The sequence below is a fragment of the Capricornis sumatraensis genome, chromosome 21 (genome assembly GCF_032405125.1).
Source record: "Capricornis sumatraensis isolate serow.1 chromosome 21, serow.2, whole genome shotgun sequence".
Lineage (NCBI taxonomy): Eukaryota > Metazoa > Chordata > Mammalia > Artiodactyla > Bovidae > Capricornis > Capricornis sumatraensis.
In genome coordinates this window covers 59,247,868-59,272,829 of record NC_091089.1, presented here as the reverse complement: position 1 = coordinate 59,272,829, position 24,962 = coordinate 59,247,868, and the positions used below count along the sequence as shown (strand labels likewise).

Below are 24,962 nucleotides of genomic sequence, written 5' to 3'. Positions count from 1 at the left end.
AAATACACAGTAAGAGGTAGATGGTAACACACACACACACACAAACCCCAAACTGCTGAAACTCCAACCCACCCTTTGCTGCACCCAGGCGCCCTGCTGTGACATCATCTAGTGTCCCCAGCTCTGTCTCCGGGCCCAGTCACGTGACCTGCTTTCCCCGGTGAAGGTCACAGGGTGTGTCATTGCTGTGCCTTCTTCTTTGCCATTGCTGGGAGGATCTACCCAGGGTACCCCAGAGGTCCCCGGAGAGGAGACAAGGAGCAGAGCCAATCACACACACACATGATCATGCAGCCAAACCACAGCTGCAAACCCAGCTGGGGTCCGCCTAGATCAGCTGAGCCCTACAGATACGTGAGGAAAAAAACGTTTAGTGCTTTTCTTAAAATTCATTTTTTATTGGAGTACTGTTCATCTATAATGTGTTCATTTCTGCTGTGCAGCAAAGTGGATCAGACATACATAGACACAGATCCATTCTTTTTTAGTTTCTCTTCCCATGTAGGTCATTACAGAGTACTGAGTTCCCTGTGCTACACTGTAGATTCTTATTAGTTATCTATTTTATACGCAGTAATGTGTATGTTAATCTCAATCTTCCAATTTACTCCTCCTCTCCCAAATATCCTATGATATTGCTTATACATGGAATCTGAAAAAAAAAATGGTACAAATCAACCTACATACAAAACCGAAATAGAGTCACAGGTGTAGAAAAGAAACTTATGGTTACCCAGGGGAAAGGCAGGGACGGAAAATGTTTCTTGTTCAACGCCGCGAGTTTCGGGGTGGTTTGTTGCTTACTGTTATGGCAACGGGTAACCGATGCCTAGCACATTATAGATGTCCCATAAGATATGGACTTTATTTCTTTTCTCTCCTTTGCCCCAACATCCAAGGCCATCTTGTCCCTTAGGTCATTATTCTAGGCAAGGGATTCTGCGGAAAGTTCTGAAGACAGCTGATCAGCCTGCTATCTGACAAGTGATTGTCCAGGCCACGGTACCCCAACCAGAGGAGAGGACAGCCTCTGACTCGGGGCTCAAGGCACTTCAGAGAGGCCTCAGAGCTGCCTCCTGCTCTGCCCAGCCCCACCTGTCTCTGCCTCCGTGTCAGTGGAAAGCTGGTTTGCCTACGCAAAGCATGCAAATGACGGTCACTTAGGCCAACTGCTTATCAAGCATATCTAATCACCACGCACCACTGACTGTGGCTCAGATCATGAACTCCTTATTGCCAAATTCACACTTAAATTGAAGAAAGTAGGGAAAACCACTAGACCATTCAGGTATGACCTAAATCAAATCCCTTATGATTATATGGTGGAAGTGAGAAATAGATTTAAGGGACTAGATCTGATAGATAGAGTGCCTGATGAACTATGGAAGGAGGTTCATGACACTGTACAGGAGACACGGAGCAAGACCATCCCCATGGAAAAGAAATGCAAAAAAGCAAAATGGCTGTCTGGGGAGGCCTTACAAATAGCTGTGAAAAGGAGAAAAGTGAAAAGCAAAGGAGAAAAGGAAAGATATAAGCATCTGAATGCAGAGTTCCAAAGAATAGCAAGGAGAGATAAGAAAGCCTTCCTCAGTGATCAATGCAGAGAAATAGAGGAAAACAACAGAATGGGAAAGACTAGAGATCTCTTCAAGAAAATTAGAGATACCAAGGGAACATTTCATGCAAAGATGGGCTCGATAAAGGACAGCAATGGTATGGACCTAACAGAAGCAGAAGATATTAAGAAGAGGTGGCAAGAATACATGGAACTGTACAAAAAAGATCTTCATGACCAAGATAATCACAACTGTGTGATCACTCACCTAGAGCCAGACATCCTGGAATGTGAAGTCAAGTGGGCCTTAGAAAGCATCACTACAAACAAAGCTAGTGGAGGTGATGGAATTCCAGTTGAGCTATTTCAAATCCTGAAAGATGATGCTGTGAAAGTGCTGCACTCAGTATGCCAGCAAATTGGGAAAACTCAGCAGTGGCCACAGGACTGGAAAAGGTCAGTTTTCATTCCAATTCCAAAGAAAGGCAACGCAAAAGAATGCTCAAACTACCGCACAATTACACTCATCTCACATGCTAGTAAAGTCATGCTCAAAATTCTCGAAGCCAGGCTTCAACAATATGTGAACTGTGAATTTCCAGATGTTCAAGCTGGTTTTAGAAAAGGCAGAGGAACCAGAGATCAAACTGCCAACATCCGCTGGATCATGGAAAAAGCAAGAGAGCTCCACAAAAACATCTATTTCTGCTTTATTATTGACTATAGCAAAGCCTTTGACTGTGTGGATCACAAGAAACTGTGGAAAATTCTGAAAGAGATGGGAATACCAGACCACCTGACCTGCCTCTTGAGAAATCTGTATGCGTGTCAGGAAGCAACAGTTAGAACTGGACATGGAACAACAGACTGGTTCCAAATAGGAAAAGGAGTACATCAAGGCTGTATATTGTCATCCTGCTTATTTAACTTCTATGCAGAGTCCATCATGAGAAACGCTGGGCTGGAAGAAGCACAAGCTGGAATCAAGATCGCTGGGAGAAATAGCAATCACCTCAGATATGCAGATGACACCACCCTTATGGCAGAAAGTGAAGAAGAACTAAAACAAAAGTGAAAGTGGAGAGTGAAAAAGTTGGCTTAAAGCTCAACATTCAAAAAATGAAGATCACGGCATCTGGTCCCATCACTTCATGGGAAATAGATGGGGAAACAGTGGAAACAGTGTCAGACTTTATTTTTTGGGCTCCAAAATCACTACAGATGGTGATTGCAGCCATGAAATTAAAAGATGCTTACTCCTTGGAAGGAAAGTTATGACCAACCTAGATAGCATATTCAAAAGCAGAGACATTACTTTGCCAGCAAAAGTCCCTTTAGTCAAGGCTATTTTTCCAGTGGTCATGTATGGCTGTGAGAGTTGGACTGTGAAGAAGGCTGAGCACCGAAGAACTGATACTTTGAACTGTAGTGTTGGAGAAGACTCTTGAGAGTCCTTTGGACTGCAAGGAGATCCAACCAGTCCATTCTAAAGGAGATCAGCCTTGGGTGTTCTTTGGAAGGAATGATGCTAAAGCTGAAGCTCCAGTACTTTGGTCACCTCATGCGAAGAGGTGACTCATTGGAAAAGACCCTGATGCTGGGAGGGATTGGGGGCAGGAGGAGAAGGGGACGACAGAGGATGAGATGGCTGGATGGCATCACGGACTTGATGGACATGAGTCTGAGTGAACTCCGGGAGTTGGTGATGGACAGGGAGGCCTGATGTGCTGCGATTCACTGGGTCACAGAGTCGGACACGACTGAGCGACTGAACTGCCTGGATCACCATGTAGCACAGCAATGCGTTCAATCAAAGGCTTGAAACAGGTCGGGAATGTGTTAAGCATTCTGCTCACATATGCATAGTTTTCATAGTTTGTTACTCATGTAATATGAATGTCAAAATGTAACTGCAAAAGGAAAAAAAATATCTCCAGGCAACATATAGTTTCCACAGAAGATACGCAGCAAATTATCTTAGTTTCAGTTTATCACCAAAGTTGACACAATGGTAATCATTCGATTCTGTAGGGATATTACAGAGAGAAGTGAGGATTTATCCACTCAAATCTTAAAATTCCAGTAAAATCAAGGTGAAAAAATGCTAGTTTTTTCCCCCAGGCATAATTACTTAGTTCAGTATTGTGATGGTAGAACCATGTATGTCCCTGAATACCTCTGAATGACTAGGTTTCAAAGATCTCAGGTAACTTTATGTACTTCTCTGCCAAGGATCAGGAAATGAGAAAGAAAAAGGATGAATGTATAAAAGTGCTGATCCCTGGCTTTTTTTCCTTTTTAAAATAACCACCTTACTTAGCCTGTGCCAGGCCTCAGTTGCGGCATGCAGGACCTTTAGCTGCCACGTGGGAACTCTCAGGTGCAGCTTGTAGGACCTAGTTCCCCAACCAGGGACTGAATCCCGCTCCCTGCGTGAGGAGCGTGGCATCTTAGCCTCTGGACCACTGGGCAAGTCCCTGGCTCTTTTCTTTACAGATAAATCGAAATCAATAACAGTCTAAGAATTTATAGTGTATTATGTAACTGCCATTTAAACACAAACTTGGCCTACAGATAACCGAAATGACTTAGAAGAGGAAAATAGTCCTTCTGATTTGCTGATGTGTTTGCAGGCTCAAATATTCTCAAATGGGTAACATTTTCAGCTTTGTGTGGAAGCAGAACCACCTTTGTTATTTACAAGACATCGTGAGCACTGTTTCCTCTACAAAGGAATCTATTTTTAATTATGTAAGCAAGTATTTCAAGGATCAAAATAGTAACAAAAAAGAATACTCCTTTTCAAAGAGCAGAGGCTAGAAAAGAATGCCGGATATAGGCAGACATATAAAACCAATTTCCCCCACTCCCCAGCTAAGTGCCTGAAATTAGGAGAATCCATAAAAACAGGCAGGAATGCATCAGAATGACTCATTTGAAAAGAAATGACTACCGTGTGTGCTGCCATGGGCCAGCACCTGTGGGACACACGGGCGTATGGCTTCTCCCCTCCAAAGCCATAGGGAAGGGATACAGAGAGATATAGAGAGTGCTATAAGACTCCAGCTGAGAAGCTGCTTTGTAGTTTGGAAGAGATGACTGCAACCAGAGTTGAGGAAATGGGAAAAAAAAAAAAAACAATGGGCTGGAGTTTGTCGTGAACATTTGGAGTTGGAGGACCCAAGGTGGCCAGGAAGGACGGGGAAGGTCTGGAGAGGAACAGATGAGATATGACATGCCAGGAAGGAGGAAGAGAGGGTGCGGAGACACGGATGTGGTGAAGAGGGCAGTATGTGGGCAGGGTGGCAAGAACCACCTGGTTTCAGCAGGTTACCTTGGCAGACTAGCCAACCAGTAACATGGGTCCCCAGTATAGTGCTTAGTGATCAGTATTTCACATCCCTCCCCTCGGTGGCGCTAGTCTGAAACTTTCGATAGGATTTAACCCCACTTTCAGATTCCCTTTAAAACTCATACATACCTATAGTAACTGAGCTTAGGAGGAAAATGTCATTAATGAGAACTTGATACCAATGTACCAATACTGATGTCCAAACAATGTACCAATACTGATGATTCTTTTTCAAATGCCATCTACTAACTTGGGAGGGTAAAATGGGCAGAAACAGCATCACATAAAGGCATTCATTAATTTATTCACAGGTGTTTACTAGCTCCCTGCCAGATGCTATATCCAATCTTTGGTCTCGTAGAACTTACAATCTAGGGACGGGGAGGCCAGTGACAAGTAAGCAGGTCACAGCTATCTGTGTTCTATGCGAAACGGGAAGGGCGGTCCCAGAAGATCTCAACTTAGGAGACCAGAGGAAACTTCCTAGAGCCAAGGACCTTTAAGCCGCCAAGATGTGAAGTTGAGCTGAGGTTAGCTGAGTGAGGGAAGAAGTGTTCTAGGTTAAAGGAAAGGCCTGGTGTGTCTGGGGCACAGAGTGAATGGCTGAGTTGAAGGGAGATGAGGCTGGAGGTGGGCAGGGGTCAGTCTATCCTGTTCAGGAATCTGGACCTTCACCAATGGGCAAAGGGAGCTAAAAAAAGAGTCTTAAACAGCAGGGTACTGTGGTCAGATGTGGGTTCCAGAAAAACCACTCTGGCTTAAGGCTGGAAAATGGACAGGAGAAGGTAAGATTGGAGGTGAAGAGACTATCTTAGAGGTTGTTGAAATTGGTGATGCCTCCAACAATGACTGACGCTGAAGCTCCAATATTTCAGCCACCTGATGTGAAGAGCTGACTTGTTGGAAAAGACCCTGATGCTGGGAAAGATTAAGGGCAGGAGGAGAAGCAGGTGGCAGAGGATGAGATGTTTAGATGGCATCACTGACTCAATGGACATGAATCTGAGCAAACTTCGGGAGATAGTGAAGAACAGGGAAGGCTGACGTGCTGCAGCCCATGGGGTCTCAAAGACCTAACTCAGTGACGGAACCACCACCACCAGTGAGGGCAGCAGTGAGGGATAGAGGCAGATATTTAGGAGGTAAGATCAACATGGCCAGTATGGCTACCTGGGGGGAAAGGAAAGAATTTTGAGTTAACTTCCTGGTTTCTGGCTTGAGATTCTGTGTACAAGATGATGCTACTGAAATAGAGAGTCATATTTGGTGATGAGGGGCAGGGCTTAAGAAAAATGAGTTTCCTTTGAGATAGACTGAGTTTGAGGACACTCAGGCAAAGATGTCCAGATGCAAAAGGAAATAGAGACCTGCAACTCAGGGGAGATATCAGGGCTGGAAAGAGACCTAGACGTCCTCAGCGAAGAGAGAAGACAGCCTAATGGATGCGGTCTTCGGGGATGAGTATGTTGAGTGAAAATAAAACAGCCTAGGCCTGAATGACGGGCAGAGTCCACAACGGAGACTGGGAAGGAGGAGCTGGAATTCCGAAAAGGAAAGTAAGAGAGTAGTGTTCCAGAAGTCAGGGGCAGAGCAGCCAGGAGAGCCGCACAGGCCACGGAGAGGCCAGGTAAGAACTGAGACGCAGACGCTGGGCTTAGCTACAAAGACCTCAACAGCGACACCGGTAAGAGTGGGTTTAGTAAACTGGAGTGGCCAGAACAAGACAGCAAAGGGCCAGGACTGAAGGGCAAGTCAGAAGCACACGCTGAGTTATAGCAGCTCTTCCCAGAAGTGAGTCAGCACAGGGCTCAGAGGAGCGTTAAAGAAAAAGATAGGAGAGTCTGGAGCACAAGAATCCGGAAGGGGAAAAGCTAATGAGGCAGGGGGCAGGGAGGAAGGAGAGGGTGGGATGTGGGAAGACAGGCACACCTGGCCATACGCAGAGCGGGCAGCAGGGGACTCCGCCCGCCCGCACGACTCAGCGAGCTCACCCGGCTCTGTAACAGCCCGGAGGGGCCGGGTGGGGAGGGAGGCGGGGCAGGTGCAGGAGGGAGGGCCACAGGTAAGCCTGTGGCTGATTCATGCTGATGTTTGGCAGAGACCAAACCAACACTGAACAGACTATCCTTCAATTAAAGGTAAATAAACAAAGCTAATGAGGAAGAGGTTCTAAGCACAGGAAGGGCTCGGGTTCTGAGAAGGCAAGAGAGGCGGGGGCCCAGAATGAGGGGAAGGAATGGGTTTTCTTGTTTTCCTCTTCACTTTTTAAATTATGAAACTAGGACAACACATTCACAGGAGACTTAGAAGAGACAGGAAAAAGTTATATATAGTTCCAATATGTGTTCCAATTATTTTTTAAGTAGATAATATTAAGATTTTTAGCTGGGAGTTTCAATATCAAACTCTCAAAAACTAATAGAATCGATATACAGAGAAGCAGAAGGATACTGTAGACCCGAGAAGCATGATGAATCAGAGGAAGCGGGGGTTTTCCTTTTTTGTCTTTTAAAAATGTTTTTTAATTGATTGATGATTGGTTTACAATATTGGTTTGACTTCTGTCATGCATCAACATGAATTAACCCCAGGTATACATACCTCCCTTCCCTCCTGAACCTCTCACCGCCTGCCCATTCCCACCCCTCTAGGTTACTCCAGAGGCCCCGTGTGAGCTCCCTGAGTCACACAGCAAATTCCCCCTGGCTGTCTGTTTACACATGTTGGTGCACCCACATCCATGCTGCTCTCGCCATGTGAAGCTCCCCCTGGCTGTTTACACATGCTGGTGAACATGCATCCACGCTGCTCTCGCCATGTGAAGCTCCCACTGGCTGTCTGTTTACACACGCTGATGAACACGCATCCACGCTGCTCTCGCCATGTGACGCTCCCCCTGGCTGTTTACACACGCAGGTGCACACGCATCCACGCCGCTCTCGCCATGTGAAGCTCCCACTGGCTGTCTGTTTACACACACCTGTGCACACGCATCCACGCTGCTCTCGCCATGTGAAGCTCCCACTGGCTGTTTACACACACTGGTGCACACGCATCCATGCCGCTCTCGCCATGTGAAGCTCCCCTTGGCTATCTGTTTACACACACTGGTGCACATGCATCCATGTCGCTCTCGCCATGTGAAGCTCCCACTGGCTGTCTGTTTACACACACTGGTGCACACGCATCCATGCCGCTCTCGCCATGTGAAGCTCCCCCGGCTATCTGTTTACACACACTGGTGCACATGCATCCATGTCGCTCTCGCCATGTGAAGCTCCCCCTGGCTGGCTGTTTACACATGCCCGTGAACAAGCACCCACGCCGCTCTCGCCATGTGAAGCTCCCACTGGCTGGCTGTTTACACACACCAGTGCACACGCATCCACGCTGCTCTCGCCATGCGTCTCCCCCTCCCCCTCCTCCTCTGTGTCCATAAGCCTCTTCTCTATGTCTGCGTCTCCACGGCTGCCGTGCAAATACACCCATCAGTGCCATCCTTCCAGATTCCATACACATGTGCTAATATACGCTATTTATTTTTCTCTGACTCACTTCAGCCTGTCTAATAGGCTCTAGGTTCATCCACCTCATTACAACTGACTCAAATGCGTTCCTTTTTATGGCTCAGTAGTGAGGAATTGGCTTTCAAAAGGAAGAATGTCTCTTCCTTTTCAGAAGAATGGAAATAAAAAAGGGATCAGAAGGGTTAAACATCAAGAGTGGACTAAAGAATTCACTTTCATGCCTTGAACATGAGCTGATATAAATTCTGATATATGTTAGGAGGCATCTGAATCCAAGATTTTTTTTAAAAATTCCTTTAGATTTGTATATCTACCACTCTTTCAGAAAGGCAAAAAGTTCTTTTACTTTTTTAAAAAGTATTTGGAGTCAAAGAAGACTACAGGAGAGGTCCTGTTTACACCATAGTCTTATCAAAATAGAATATCTTTTAAAAACCACATTGAGTTCACTAGAAAGGAAATGCATTTAGTATAAGCCCTGGTGGAGTGGACAGACTTATTTTAATAAGATGCAGTGATGCATATAAAACAGACTAAGAAAAATGACTTTCCTGACTGTCAAATCCAAGTTTTACTGGAAAAGGTTTTGATAGTGTAACCCAACAACTACTAGGAAACGCATGTCTGCAAATTTGAAGACCATATGACTTGAAGAAACTGCTTTAATCAGTGTTTATCAAGGAGATTTAAAACCAGCTCTTAGATCTAATTCAAATGTGTTCCTGCCCATTTACAGAGCAAAATCTCAGACACAGAAAATGATTTTTTTCCCCAACACTGAGAGTGAATGCTCTACCAGGTTTGTTTTGCTTGGGGTGGATTTTCTTCCTTTCATCCAAGTCACTGGGAATTTAAAGATGAATTGTCACAGGGAAGAAAATCTCATTTATCATACCCCTGACTTTCTTTTAAAGGGGATACACTTGTCTGTTCCTGTGCTCCACCTCCCCGAGAACCACTTTAGCAATAAATTAGGCTTGAACTAAAGTTTCCTGATATGGGGCAAAAGTTTTACATGTTCGTTAGCTTTGGGAAGTCAAGGGCCATTTTACTAGAAATCTAAAGAGACAGGGTCGTGCCTAATCACAGACCAAAAGGACCCACCTGCCTCCTTTCTCTGGACTAAAAGATGCAAATAAGGCGGAGCAACTGACCGAAAACGGCTGGAGGCAGGGGCCAGTGCCTAATGCCAGCTCTCACCTCGGCCAGGGCCATGAGGAAGAGACACCTCCCCCAGCCCACGAAGTGGTGGAGAGGTCCCTCTTAAATACTGCCCCATCAAGGAATAATCTCAAGAAGTCCAACCTGCCTCACTAGAGGCAGCCTGGCAACATGACTGCTGACATGATGTGAGAATCTTGGTTAATATGATGATGACTGTGTTTGCAAAAATCACGTGGTAGGGGAAGTCCATTTTTGTCCATTTGTGTATGGGGCAACCAGACCATAAGCCTTGAAAGGAAACTCTAAATCTGAAATACCATGTTGAAAATAGCAGTCAGTGCCTGCAGAAGCCAGTTCAATTTTCCCCTTCCTGCCCCCGCCCCCTCCCCCTCCCCCCAACACACAGAGGTAACGCTCTTCCTCTCCGAAAGGAAGGGGACCTTCAGCATCTTTGATCCTCAGGCCATCACCTCTCTCCCTTCATTACTGCTGACCTCACACAGAGAACCGAAGCCGCAGGCGAGAGAGGACAATCGGAGGCCTTGTTCAGACTCGGGCTCCCAGATCAGAGAGCTGGAGCTGCTGATCAGGGAGGGACCCACCCGGACCTAACCCTGCAGAGGACCTGTGCCCCTTCTCTGGGCTGAGATGTAAGTTTGCTCTGCTCAGCGTGGGCGCACGCTGGCTCTTGGGGCGCTCCGCGGCGCTGTTCGTGGTGCTGAAGTCTGAGCCTGGGGCGTGCAGGCGGCAACCCACTCACCGGCGCTCTGCTGTCAGGGGCGGCGGGCCCGGATCAAGGGGAGGTGAGCCTGGAAACAGCTGCTGCCCACAGAGCCTCAGCCAGCACCCCAATCTGGTTCCAGGTGTAGCTCGGTGGCTTACTTCTTTGCAACTGCAAAATGGCTGGTTCCCTTCTCTTCCCAGGAGACTTCCCAGAGCCCACCTCTGGCTCACTGACCTGGCATGTCTTTCCTGATGCCCCCCCCTGCACACACTGATTCTCTCTCACCCACCTCTCCCTGGTACAATGTTTTGCCTTTGCAGAGCACCTTATAGTTGGCACAGTGCTCACTGGCACCATCAACTAACTGAACCATTTCTCTGACACACATAACATTCCTCTTCTCTCCCGCAGATATATATATATATTTTTTATTTTTGCTTTCTCTGCCCCTCTTCTCCTCCCAAGCACTATCCAACTAAGCAGGAGACTATTACTTAAATGTGCAGGGTGGGCGAATCACTTTACCCATCACAGCAAAACTGCCGATTTCTCCTTAGCAACCTATTAGAACAGGCAGAGGTTAGAGTTCCAAGGGACCAGGAGAAAGCCCCCTAAGAAATTCCTAGGAAAATATGGGTAGTGGTTGCGAGGGTGGAGAATGGAGACACACACTAGGAACAAAGTGAAGGACAGAGCGTGGCCCTTAGGGGCGCAAGGCTTACTGCAGTTAGGAGACTCCCGGCAGGTGGCGCTCTAGCTCAAGGTGCTCTTGGTAGAAGCCTTGACCGTGCTCCCGGCTCCACCTCAAACCTTTCTGCTAAACCACCCCCTCCTCTGCCCAGGTTTGGAGCTCTGTCTTCTTGATCCAAGCACTTATCCAGACTACATTCCTGCTAAAAAGCACCGTTTGCACAATTCTATTTACTGTAACACACAAAGAGGAAGGGAACATAAATAAGAGAGACAAGGTCAGCGGGAGGATTTTTTTTCCCTTCTGTGTGTGTTTCATGGGTCTCAGATCAAAACTGTGTCATCATCAGTAACATGATTCAGCAATTGGGGAATGCAAACAAGTTGTTCAAGTGCTTGTTCTGGTCAGGGCCCTGGAGGGGCCCACAGGGCTGGACCAAGCTTGCAGGGGGCCATGCCAGCAAGGACACCTCCTCCCCCCGACCAGGGCAGAGCTGGCTGTGCCTACAGCCTGGCTGGCGTGACCTGAGCTGGCTGTGCCTACAGCCTGGCTGGCGTGACCTTTGGCTTTTGCGACACACACGCGGCTGGGCCGGGGTTAATGGCACTTTGCAGGGAGCTCCAATTGAGTAAACAAAAAATGCCTTGCCCTGTTCTAATGGAGCGCATTATTCTGAGGCCTGAGCCTTCATCCAGGCCGCTGCAGCTGCTCTGCAGGTCAGTGCTACCAATAAAGCAATTAGCCAATGAGAAAACTCTTCTTCCCTAAGGGGGACTCGGGGTGGGGGGCGGGGTTTGTTGCCGTTGCTGAGCTTTTGCTTTGGGTTTTTAAACAAGCAATCCAAGTTGATCTGAGCCTCTTACATCAGACTCCAGGATGAAGACAGTGAAACTGTGTTTGCTGAGTGTGATATTTTAAGGAACTGGTCCCTTGTTCAACACAGGCTGGAGAGCTCACAGCTTCCTGTTCAATTAACCTGAACCATAGCTGAACTCTGCCCTTTGAACTCACTCAGCAGATAAATACATTAGCTCACCTAAGGAATCATTAATATTTTTCAATCACATAAAACAAACATGAATGTCTGAACTCAACCCAAGAGAGAGCTAATTATGTATACCGCATAGAACATGTTGAGAAAAAAAAATTACAAATGGATGTTATTTACAGAACAAAAAGGGTCAAGGAAGAAATAAAACAGATCATGCCCACAGTTCTGGAAACAAAGGGGACTTTCATTTTCATCTCTGTAAACATGAGGAGTACCAAGCAATACTTAGCAATTCCTGTTCCATCTACACTGCTCTAGAAGAAAAAGTGGTTCCTTACGCCTGGTCTGGTTTCTACCCTCTTCCATCAAAAGACACAACTTCAACCCCTCTCTTCGAAAGTGACTTCAGTGCTCATGCTCAGATACAGAGTCCAAAACATTGCATATCTGGGGACAAATTTTATTCCCAATCTGCTACAAATGAACCAAAAGAATTTCTGTGAAAGTTTTACTGCCTTTAAGGGAACCAGTTTTAATGAAGCAAGCTAGCTGCTTGATTGAAATAATTTCACAGTAGAAAGTGATGTTCCCGTGATGTTAGTCTAGCACCTAAACAGATTTTGTTTTAGAGGAAGAGAGGAGGGGAGGGGAGGGAAGGGAAGGGAAGGGAGAGGAGACGTGTTAAACGCATCTATTTTGTTCTTATCCCTGCGTGTCATCTCAGAAGGATGAGTAAAGCATCCCCAACCGAGACATTATGCCTTTCAGTTTGATTCAGTTTCACTTCCCACAATTCTGCCTCCTGATTCCTCTCCTCCCACCCCCTTTCCATTTCTGTTTGGCTTGGAGTGTGGGCTTAATGCCCAGCTAGCCTAGATGAGGACACTTAAAGGAATATCACAAGCGCGAAGGGTAAATCTATTGAACGAGGGTCTTTAACTATGTGGTTTCCTTAAAGGGAAAGGTTGGATCAATAGGATCAATATGAAAGGTTTCCCTGGCCCTGCATAAAAGGGTAAGGGCTTCTCTTTTCACTGGTTTAACTTTACTCTCTGACAAATGCAAATCAATGGATCTGTGTTTACAACAGATTCCCTAACAGACCCAACTTGGGTACAGCCCAGAGCTTCACTCTGGGGGGTGGGGCATCCAGGCTTGTTCTGGGGGATGCTCCAAGCCCTGGGGGCAGGGTGGGCTTGCTGCCCACTGGGATCCTGCGGCTACTGCCCATGGTCTCTCCAAAGAAAACAGACAGAAACGGAGCAATGGAGCAATTCTTCCAAAGGTGCCTCAATGCAAACACAAAGCCCAAATTCCTAGGAGTCGGTCAACCTACTTACTGGTTGAACCAACACAGATCTGGCAGGTTGACTACACAGAAGAAGCTGGAGTGGGATACTTACAATTGGAGCAGCCCATATGTTTCAGTTTTTAGATGTTCCTTCCATCCTTTCTCAGGTGGTAACTGGCTCTCTTAGCTATTACGAGGCAAACCACCGAAAAACTGTGGGTTCTCTTCCCCCTCAATTTTACCTTTCCCTTTAAAAATGGGATGCTTTCCGGAGACGACATGACTTCAAGTCAATGCCGGTTACAGAGAAATTATTTTTCTTCCTGCAGGAGAAAGTATATGTATATTTGATTATGCGAGCCAAAGTCCAATGCTGATTAAATTACATTGGAGGTGTGCTTCCAACCCAAACAAAGTCTGCTTTCTACAGAAGAGTAATGGATCTTCAGATGGCGAGAGGGGCACCAAGGCGGAACACAGCGCCTCCCCTCCCTCTGGGACAGTTTGCGTGGGACGGCTTTCCTAACAAATGTCCACAGCTCCGAGGAATCCTCCCCCCACAGAGACTAGCCTTGTCTGCACGGCCCGTGCCTGGCCCATCCGCACCCTGCTGTGCATCGGATGGGCTCAGCCCCTGCCCCTCCTCCCCTGCCCCACAAAAACCTGCATCCATTTCTCAGAGTCTTAGCCTGGAGACCTGGGGATCATACAGCTTTCCCCAAAGGCACTGATGTGCATTAGGGGGACGGACGGGGTGCTGGGGGCCCCCAGCCCACGTGTACAGGCTTTGTTCCTGACAGCATGAAGATCCTTCTTGGACTCCCTCATAACGGCTTCCCTCCACCAGGAAAAGCAATTTTCTCAGGTCAGGAAAAGCTGGGGCCTCTGAGCGGGCTGGGGGTGAGGACAGTCCAGGGTCTGTAGATGAAGGTTGAGGCTCCGGGCTCCTCACCATTCACCCTTCTCCCCAGGGCCCTTTATCCAGACGGTAATCACCATTTATTCCCTCCTCAGTTCCCTTCCTCTGGCAGGAACCCAGAAACGGAATCTCTCTGCTTCTCCTCTGAGGTTTCCATTCCTCCAGGGACACCCGACACGACGCCACTTCTCCTCCAGACAGTTTTTGCCAACACCAGCCGCTGCAACAGTGAGAACCCTGCAACCCCCTTTCCCTCATCTTTCCTTAGAAGAACAGGTTCTAAAGCCCAGAAAACTAAGGCTCACCCTAAAGTGAGGTTGTGGAATGGAGGCAGCGGCAGAGGCAGCCTCGTTTTCGCCTCCGGGTTCCGGCCTGGAGCTCCAGGAGGTAAACCCTGCAGGGTCCTCTGTGACCTCTAGGCAGACCCGTGTCTCTAGAGAGAAGAGGGCCCACTTGCCTCCTGGAGACACGGAGCACCTGGGGGGCTCAGTGTCCCTTCGCTCCACCCTCACTTTTCCCCAGGAATCCAGCCCTGTTTGAGGATTCTAGGAGGGGACTGAAGATTCTAGGATGGGGGTGACAGAGAGATGAAGAGTCCACCCTCCAAAAGCCTGCTCACCTCGCCCTAACGGAGCGCCCTTCCCCTGGGGCTTGTGGGGAGGGGGCCAGCTGCCCGCCTCGCCAGGCGGAAACCACGAGCCCGTTTCGCTTTCTGTACCCAATCACCTGAGGTGGTTCACGTCCATTTTCAGAAGAGGGGCTAGGCGTCAAGGAACCCTTTGAAAGCCCCCTTCTTTAAGGACACCCACTGGTGGGAAGATGGCCCCGACTCTGGGGAGAACAGAAAGAAAGAACTGCCTCCCCTTGGCCACCCCCTCAAGGCAGAAAAACGCCAGATTTGTTTCTGTCGTCTCTCCTTTCCTTGCTCCTTCTTCTCATCTCCTTCTTGGAGAAAGAAGGGAAACAGTCCTTTCTTCCAGGTTGAAACCTTCTCTTGAAGGAAAAGCTTTCGTTTTTCTCAAACTGGAGAACTTACAATTAAAAAAAAAATCTGTGCGATTTAGTTCTGACCTCACCTGCAGCACTGCCTCAGCTTTCCCTTTCTTTCCCTCATCCACCTTGGTGCTCCTTCTGGAAGAGTCAGCCACTGGGCCAAGAAGGGAAAGGCTGGCAGAGTGGACGAGCTGTCCCCGAGGATCAGCTTTGAAGTTCTTCCTTTTTCCCCATCGAGGCAGATGGCTCAGAGAAAACTTTCCTACCAGGAGGCCAGGCCTGAGTCCGGGGTCCCAGAAGGGAAGATCGCTCCAGTTTCCGGGAGACTGACCATCCTGCCCCCGGTGGGATAAGAAACAAGATTCTTCCCTCGCTGACTCAGTCAGCCCAGAGCAGACCATACCGAGCAGTGACGCCTAGGCCGCTGTCACTGCGGCCTCGCTTAATTGTCCAACTAATGCATCGGTGGGAAAGTCTGCGAGTGGGAACGTTTCACTCAAACGTTCTTCCTTAAGGACACAAATCTGGATGGGGATGGATCCGCGGATCAGGAAGCTGCGAGGTTCGCAGGCAGCTTTAGAGACCTCGTTTATAACGTTCAGCTCGGTGTACCCCGTGTAACGAGGGGTGACCAGATTTCCCGGGTAGTTTCGACGGAGAAGAAAAGTTGCCCTGGGCCCTGATGGATCTGATGCGGGCGGTGGAGGCGAAGGCCTCCGAAGAGCGGGAGGACGGAGAGGCCTCGCGTCCCGTGCGACCCCTTCGGGGACACCCGCCGCCCGGGGAGCGCGGGGACGGGGCCATAGGCCGGCAGCCCGGCGACAGACGAGACCGGGAGTAGGAAGCGCGGGCTGGGGCAGCCGCCAGACCCGAGAGCCCGCCTGCAGCTGGGGAGGCGGCGCGGCGGGAGCGCTGGGGAGCCGGGCCACTGGCGTGCGCTCTGCTGGGAAGAGGGCGCCCGTCGGGTTTACTGGAAACGCGCCGGATCGGATTCCGGATCAATGAAATCTGGGTCCACACGTTTACGTTCTCGTTGCTAGCATTAATGCTCTTTTAATCTTCTAAACATTATCAGCATCGATCTCCCTCCATATACACATTTGTTTGAGAAAAGTGACATACCCGCGCGGCGCAAAGCCTGGAAGGAAAATAAAGGCGCCGCCTCTGGCATCCAGGGCGCGCGGCTGCGCGCGGGTTCACTGCCCTCCGCCGCTCCCGCCCACCCCAAAGCAAATTAGGAAGGTGCTCTCGAGGCCACCGGGGACTTGACCAAGATAGGATGGAGGCGAGCTTTCCAATTATTCACCCTACCCGCCGGCACAAGAGAACGGTACGTGCCGTACCGACAAGGGCGGCAAAACCGTCAGGAAAAACACGCTGGGACCGACTGGGAGCAGGCGAGGGAAGGGGAAGGTCTCTGCGAATGGGTCCCTGTCCCCACCCCGAGGCTCACCCCTAGGCTCAGCGTGGCTTCAGGGTGATCCCTGGGCCGGCCCAATGGCCCGGCCGCTCCGCCGCGGGAGACATTCTGGTGGGCTGGGTGAGGGCTCGCCTCCGCCGGAACAGAGTTGGCTCCGGATCGGCCGCCTGGAGCGGGCCAGGCGCCTGTCCGCCGTGGGGACGGGAGACAGGTTCCCTGCCGGCCGTCCGGGGAGTCCAGCTCACAGGAGGCCAACCGGCCGCGAGGGTCGTCCGGGGGCTCTGCTCTGTCTTCCAGCTGTCGGAGGAAACCAACTCCCGCCATGGGGACCTCGATTTTCCTCCACGAGGTGCCCCTCCACTGTCTTGCCTGTGTTCTCTCCATCTCTCCTGGTTCGTGTCTGTGCTTGGTTCAGAGGCCTCTTGGGCTCAAAGCCAGAGAGAGTTTGTGCTGGAAGCCACCGGGGAGTTGGTCCCCCCTCCTTAAAGTCTCTTCTCGGATTAATAAAAACTGTCCAGCGGGAGTCAACCCTGGACACCGCCGAGGAGGCCCAACCTGGTGTGGTCCCAGACGGTTTCCGCTGTGGCCACCCTTTATGAAAGGAGTCCTGCCTGCACTTGGAACCCCTCTCTCTGAAATCTAACCTGCGATTCCCCGACGTCTTCTCCCTTCCCCTTTAAAATACGACCTGGGGCTGTGGATCCACTACCCCAGCGGTGGGAAAGGAGAGCCAGGCCCCCTTCTGCTGTGATGGGGTGCACCCCACCTCCGGGAGAGGGGGCCAGCGCTGGCCCAAACCAGACGTCTTAATTCTTAATTCAGGGTTCCCTCAAACCCCTGTCTGCTTAGGCCTCTGGCAAGACCCAAAATGAGAACGAGAAAGGGAAATTAAGAAGACACAGAGAAGTTAAAGAGGACATAGAGAAATTAAGACGAGACTGAGAGAGACCTGGTCTTGGTGAGATGGGGGCCGGGCGCTCTCTGCCAGGTTCCAGCACGGGGGTCTGGCAGAGTTGCCCTGTGGAGTCACTGGGTTTGCTGAAAGCCCCCCGGAGCCCTCTGCCGCCCTGTGAGTCCGCTGCAAGAGTGGGATCGATACTCCTGGAGGAGAAGGCCTCGGAGTTTCTTCTCCATTTGCTCCCCTTCGCTAGCGCTCCTAAGCACATAATACCTACTTACCAGGCCCAGCTTCTGCATCAGTGTCTGGAGAGACTGATCTACTGACCCCAAGCTGAAAAGACTCCTGTGTAATAACAACCACTCGACACACTTGTAGTTGCTGATAAAATGGCCAGATAAAAAGGCTAAAGCTCTTGTCTCTTTTCAACTCGGGGTAATAAAACAGACACGCATTTGAATGCTAGAGCAAAGTGGGGTCCCTGGCAGGAGATTTCCACTTGCCAAGGAGGCTCTTGGTCTCCCACTGAGGGGGCTTTCTGGCTCCTGCTCAGAAAAGACCCCAGGACTGGCCCCAGGACTCTTCCCGGGTGGGTGATGGGACTGCAGTCTCCCACGGATGCCACACTCTCCCTAACCCCCTCGACGCTATTGCAAAAAGGCTTGAGACCGGCTGACCAGCAAAGCGTTTCTTTCCATCTCACTTTCAGACATGTGGGCAGGCGGCTTGCTTTTTTTTAAAAAAAAAAAGCTCTGTCCTTTGCGGGACAGGCATGAGGGGGCGGCAGTGCTCTGAGATGAGCCGGAGTAGATCGCTGTCACCCCGTCTTCACCCCTAGCCTGGCCTCCTTTCCCCGAGACCGACCGCCAAGTTTCTTCCGCTGCCTGTGCTCAGGAAGCCCGTCCTCGCTAGAACTCTCGGAGAGGGACTGAGGGCGTGTTCGGGGGCCTAAGACAAAGAGGGACCACACAGTTTGGAATTCAGTAGGCTTCCAGTCCATTTTTCACTGATACTCTCTATTTCCTGCTTAATTTTTTCAAGGGACCAAGAGCAATCAGAGAAAATGGTGGGAGAGGATGAAGAGTAGGCTAGGGGAAAGATAAAGTAGGTTTCAGGATCCATGCAGAACTATTTGGAGTTCACCGACTCAGGGAAGCTCTGGGGGTGGCGGACCTAGTTTTCATGACCTTTTCCGATCGACACTGCGGGTGGTTACGGACTAGAGACTGGAATCCAACAAGCGAAGGCGGACGGCGGCTGTCAGAGTGGAAACGCCCCCTCCCCACCGCCTGTCACATCATCCCCCAACCCTGTCCAGCGTCGGTAGAGTGCACCCCATAAACCAGACGCATTGGTGCGAGGAAAGCCCCAGGGAGCCGGAGAGGAAGCTTGCGCTCTAGCTCCGGAAGCCCGTTTTATGCGGCTCGGAACTTCGGGCTTCCCGCTCCCCTATGTAAATCACCGCCACCGCGAATCGTTCCCCAGACAATCTGACTATCGGGAGAGGTGGCTCAGTCCAAAAGAAGCCGCCCAATCCCGGCCTGCAGTCGGGGGCCGTGCGTCCTCCCCGGCGGGGCGCCTGGACACTTCGCCCCTCCTGGCCCGTGGCAGGGTCCCCGGGGGCGCAGCGCACCCGCCACGCACACCGCGCCGGGGCACAAAAGCGCGCACCCGGGTGCCAGCCGCAGCCCGGGCTGCGCCTTTCTCTCGGCTCCCGCCGCCCACACGGGAGGTTTCTGCTCTTCTAGAACAATAGAGGGCTGTACCTCGCGGCTCGGCCGCTAGAGGAGGCACAGAGAGCCCAAGCCGGCCCCAGAACAATGTAACCGGCGCGTCCATCCGTCCCCTCCCGCCCGCCGCCGGCCGCCGGCCCTCCCCGTCGCCGAGCCCAGCGCTCCATCCGCGTCCGCTTAATGCAAAGGTGGAGCCGGGAGCCCAGCGCCCAAGAGGCGTTAACTAATCTGCACCTTAATTTCTCAGCACCCTCTTTCCGCGAGCTCCCAGCCTCGTCCCCACGGTCCAGCCACACCTCGGCACATCGCGGCCAACGCTGGGAGCCGGGCAAAGGGCGGCCGGCCAGTAAGGCAGGACGCTTCCCGCTCCGAGTTTCCCCTCTCCTGTCCTCCCAGAGCGGTGAATGTGGCTGTCCCAACCTCACTGTGGGCAGGGACACGGGCGCTGGCCCCAGCCCGCTCTTTCCATCACAAAGTCCCCGCGCCGAGGTCAAGGCCGGAGACCGGCTCCGGAAGCGCGGTTGTATCCCGGCCCCCCCACCCCCCGGTTCTCCGCTTGGGCAAGGCTGTGCTTCCTGTCAGTGACCGAATAAGTTGGCCCAACACGGTGGGGAGAAAGACAGCAGAGAGAGCTCTTTCTCCTCTAAAGCTCACTACCTCTCGCCACCAATTGTCTCTATATAGGGAGACCAGGCAGCTGGCAGAAGTGCAATGTATTGTCTGAACAAGAGTTCAAGTGCACAGGGTTCTGAATAAAGGCAACCCCGCCGTCCCCGGGAGTCTGGGAAAGAGAGGGCTCCTAGTGGACACCGCACACACTCTTCGCGCCTCCCACAACTGGGGAAGGTCCGAAAGAGAGGGCAGAGTTGTTGGCACGGTGAGCAGAGTGTGAACAAAACGGGGACGGGGGTCGCTCAAGAAGCTCGGGAGACAGGGAAGTGAGAAGAGAGAGAAAGAGTAAGGGAGAACAGAGGAAAGAGGAAACGGAGACGGAATGAAGTAGAGAACAAATGGCCAGCGTGGAGGGAGAGGCGCAGGGCACCGGAGGGGAGGCTCAGTGCCCGCACCCGGGGCCAGAGCCGCCGGCAGCCCGACTCCAGACGACCCTCTGCGCTTACCTGCCAGGCGTAAGGCGGACATGCGCTGGAACTCGGGCTCCTGCAGCCACTTCCACATCCTGCGGAAGGTCTCCCTGCCAGATTTGAGTTTACTCCACGGTTTGGGGTTCCGGAGCAGGTCGGAGAGAGTCCCCTGAGACCGGCACAACACCCTCTGCGCGAAGATCGCCTGTGGGATGCTGTAGCGCTTCAGCTCGGCGGTGATGCGCTGGGCCACCTCTTTGGTGTTGATCTCCTCCAGCTGGCCGGAGGTGGCCACCTGCGACCCCGAAGACGACGAGGGTGGCCTCTCGCGACTGGGCGCCAGCACCGGCCCGTGGGACTGAGCGTGGCCCGGGTGGTGCAGGCCGTTGAGGTGCGACATCATGGCCGCGGGCGGGGTGCCCAGGCCGCGGGACAGGTGCTGGTCGCCGCGGGTCAGCATGGCAGTGTGGTGCGCGTCGAAGTTGGGGCTGAGCATCTTGTCGGGGCCTGGGGGCCCGTAGTTGGGCAGGCTCTGCTGCGCGTTGTGGAGGCCGCCCAGCCCGTTGCCCAGCGGGGTGGTGGCCAGCGGGGACAGGCTCTGGCCCATGCCCGGCATCTCCTTGTAGGGGCTGTAAAGGTTGTTCATGGTCGGGAGCCCGCGCTCGTCGCGCAGGAGCGTGAAGCTGCCGCTGACGTTGCCCGAGAGGCGCTGCTGGTGGTGGTGGTGGTGGTGGTGGTGCGGGTGGTGGTGGTGCGGGTGGTGGAACTTGTCCGACACGGTGGAGATGGGCGGCAGCGGCTGCAGCGGCGTCAGCGTGGTGTAGGTGTTGCTCATGCCCATGCCGGGCGGGGACGAGTCGCAGGACATGCTCATGGCGTGGTGGAGCGGGATGGACAGCTCGGGCCGGTAGTCGCCGCCGTCCAGGATCGAGGCCATGCTAGTGACCATGGCCGAGCGCGACGCCGCCGCCGCCGCCGCCGCGGCCGCCGTGCCCAGCTCCTGGTGCGCCGTTGGCGGCGGCGGCGGCGGCGGGGGCGGCGGCGGAGGGCCCCGCAGCGAGCCGGCGGCGCCGCGGCCCGCGTGGTGGGGGCTGGGACTGGCCAGCAGCTCCGGCTCATGGCCCGGGCCTCCGCCGCCGCCCCCGCCGCCGCCGCCCCCGCCACTGCCGCCGCCGGCCGGCCCGTGCAAAGTGCCCAGACTTTCCATTGTCAGCTCTGGGTTCATGGCGCAGCCTTCTAGGTCTTTGGTGAGGCATCGATAGGCGGTGTAGGCAGCCTTCATTCAGTCCATCGGGGCCCGGGAGCGGCGGCGGCGGCGGCGGGAGCGGCCGGCGGGCTGGCGAGGCGCGCGTGGCGGAGCTCAGCTGCGGGCGGCGACGGAGGGCTCGGGAGAGCGTGTGTGTGTGTGTGTGTGTGAGTGCGCAGGGGAGCGCGCGTGCGGGTGTGCGCCCCGGGCTGCGGGCGGGCGCGCCCGGGGCGGGGGCGGGCGGGGCGCGCGTGCGGGAGGCGAGCGGGCGCGGGAGGGTCACCGGGCCCCGCCGCGCTGCCTCGCCATGTCCGAGCCCGCTCCGGCGCCGCCGTCCTCCGTCTGCGCGAGCGGGAGCTGTCCAGAAGGGCTCTGCCGCTCGCCGGGGCGGCCAACCTAACCCGCCCGGGCCCGGGGCGGGGCAGTGTCCGATGGGCGTCGCGGGCAGCCACTCGGTGGCCGCGGCTTCCCCCGGGGGGGCGGGCCTCCTGCGCGTCTCGACCAATGGCTGTGGAGGGGGCGGGGCCGCGCGGTTCAGGTTTGGCTGACGGCTCTGTGCCTCTCTTTTTTTTTCTTCCTTGGCCGCTGGAACCAAACGTCAAGGGGAGGGACGGAGGGGAGGCGAGGGTGGTGCGGAGAGAGAGGCGAGAGTGCGGGCGAGGGGGAGAAATCACGGTGGAGATGCCGCTCTGTGTCTTCCGAGCTGCCATGACCCGGTCTAAAGGGCTTTGCTTCACCCCAAAGCTTTTCTCGAGGCTAGTAAGCCATCTGCGTACGGCTGTTAAACGCAAACTCACATCTCCTAACAAGCCACTACCCGAGGGTCACTAGCTGGGAGCCAGTAATGCAGCTTTTTAAAAAACGCAGTTGCCAATGTATTGTAATGCACGGTAAATCCCCGAGACTGGGGAGTGCATAGTCTACAGGGCGAAGGGAACAACCGGCGCCCTTTCCGCCCCGGAGCGGGCCGCTGTGATGCATGCAAAGTTAACACGATCACATCATTTAATTACCCGGCGAGCCCATAAATCTCTTAGTTATGAGCCTTCAGAAGGGCCCTGCTAGATTGCAAAACAAAACTGGAACACCAGGAGCTGCGGTTTCAAGGTGACCATATGCTGGGTGCGGGAGCGAGTTGGAAAGGAGTGGGTGGGGAGGTGGGGTGGAGAGGCTGGGGCTGGGGGCCGTGTACAGGAGGCTTGTTGCCGGTGCCTGTAGCGAGCGAACTTCGGGGTGCAGGGAGTGTGTAAACCGTCCGGGAGATTACCGATGTTTACACACACACACACACACACACACACACACACACACGTCCCTCAAATCCTAGGAGAGGGACGCCCGGGGTTACGGCTGTGGGTAGAAGACCTGGAGCCCAGATCTGCATATCCAAGCCTTGTTTTTGAAAAGAACAGAGCCCTGGTCAGATCCAGAACGCTCGCAACTCGCAGCTTTGAAAAGTGCACCTTCACGTACCCAGGATTTCCGTTGTTGACTAACCCCCGGTCGGCGACTGGGAGTGGAGCGCGCGTAGAGAGAAGGGGCAGATTTCTGCGGCCCGGGGTTGGGTTGGAGGGCTGGTAGAAGGCCGAGAGCCGCTCGGCACGGAAAGCCTTAAAAGTAACTGCTTCTTCCAAAGCAGGTTGCGCTGTTTGCCTCCGAAGATTCAAGCTAGCTGAGGTTGCGCAGATGTTGCCTTTGTTTAAAGAGACAGTAATTAAGGACAGGGTGGACATAAGTTTGAGAAGCGTGACCTATTTTCTTTTGATCAGCTGTCAAAAGAAGAGCAGGGGGTCTCCTTAAGACAGCCCCCTCCAACTACTTCCAGCTGTTAGAGAAAACTTGATAAGAAAACAAGAACACAGTCTGGAACACTATATGCCTTCCTGGCGCTAGAGAAAGGTTTTATTCATTTGGAAAACAGTTTTTAGTCTCAGGCACCTTTTATGGCTGCCCTCCTCTCTATTCTAGATACAGAGCCAAAACAAACAAACAAACAAACCTCCCCCCCTCATCATCCCGTCACATGAATGTACGGTGACACTATTTACAGATGAACTGTATTGAGTTCTGGCTCAAATCTTGCCAATTATTCTTTCAGATAGCCTCTTCTCTGTGCTATCAAAGCCTGGGCAAGAAAGTGGATGATCCCCTGATTTGCTAGGTATAGTTTGCTTAGCTGCTCAAATCTTTAATGTCACAGCCCTAGACAGGTAGCATCCCTCATTTTTCTGTTTCTCTGACTTTTCTCTCTCTCTCACCATCTGCTACCATCTCTCTTCCCACCCTCCACCTTATAGATGGCGACTGGACATTTGGGGATAACTTGAAAGTTAAATGTTTGAAATACACATCGAGTTGAACAAAAATACATAAGAGTGCAATCTCCAGTTGGCCCAAGAGTGTTCAGAGACTGAAAGTGGGCAGGAGGGGAATCCGAGTGCCCTAGTAGTAAAGGCGGCCTCCCCCCTGTCCTGGCTTCAGGCTCAAGGAGTGGCCCGTGACCTCAGGCTGGGACTTCAGTAGGCACTGTCGCCGTTTCAGAAGTCTCCGCATATAAACTGCCATTTAAATAAAATTTCAAAATGATAAACTCATTTACCAGGCTACCAGGATAAATCTGCTCCTGGGTATTGCGTCTGCATGTGCCTGGAAGCAGTCACGTGCTGGGGAGCTGAAAGGTGACTTGCATATTCTGGCCTCTTCCTCACTCTCCCCTCCCTCCCCCTCTTCCCTCGATCAATATTGGCGATCTCTGGGAAATCATGAAATCGTATTGGCTTCTTTGTGTATAATTTCATTGGGCTAGATTAAAGCAGATTTTTCACGTCGTTTTTCTGATAGTGGTTTGACGTTTTTGTATCTCAACCCCCAACCCACTGAAAAGAAAAATTAATGTGTGTGTTTAGTCAGCATCCTAATTTTTTTTTCTGAATTACGTTTGCATGTCTTCCCCCTTTCTTTTTAAACAGGAAAAATATTTAGTATCTACTCGAAGTTAATTTTAAGAACATCAGTACTAATATTGAATACTATTTTCAAAAATGTTTTGAAATTGCTTTGATTTTCCCTCTACAGTTCAAGAAAATAAAAAGGAGGAGTTGCTTTCTGACCACCTCTTGAATAGCACATATGCTCTAAGCTTCAGAAGTTCTGAGACTCAGAATTTTTTCTTTTATTTTAAAGTTACACTCTTGTTCCCCTCGACCGTATAGCAATGCGACAGCAGAAATGCTACTTCATGACTATTAAAATTTCCAGTCATTATATCAGGAGCAGAGTATCCATTACTCAGGATACCCCCATTTACAGCACTGACTTTCTTCAAGACCACACACTTATATGGGTCAAAAGAACCCTGTAAATAAAACACATT

The 24,962-nt window shown here is 51.9% G+C and overlaps 1 protein-coding gene across 1 annotated transcript in view; it reads right to left on the bottom strand.

Moving 5' to 3' along the window:
- Positions 1 to 21,625, bottom strand: part of ONECUT2 (one cut homeobox 2) — a 47,135-nt gene extending 25,510 nt beyond the window's left edge. The window contains exon 1 of the mRNA XM_068993978.1: positions 20,380 to 21,625. Within this exon, the coding sequence (XP_068850079.1) occupies positions 20,380 to 21,625 (1,246 nt within the window). The remainder of the gene's footprint in view (positions 1 to 20,379) is intronic.
- Between the last annotated feature and the right edge of the window lie 3,337 nt (positions 21,626 to 24,962).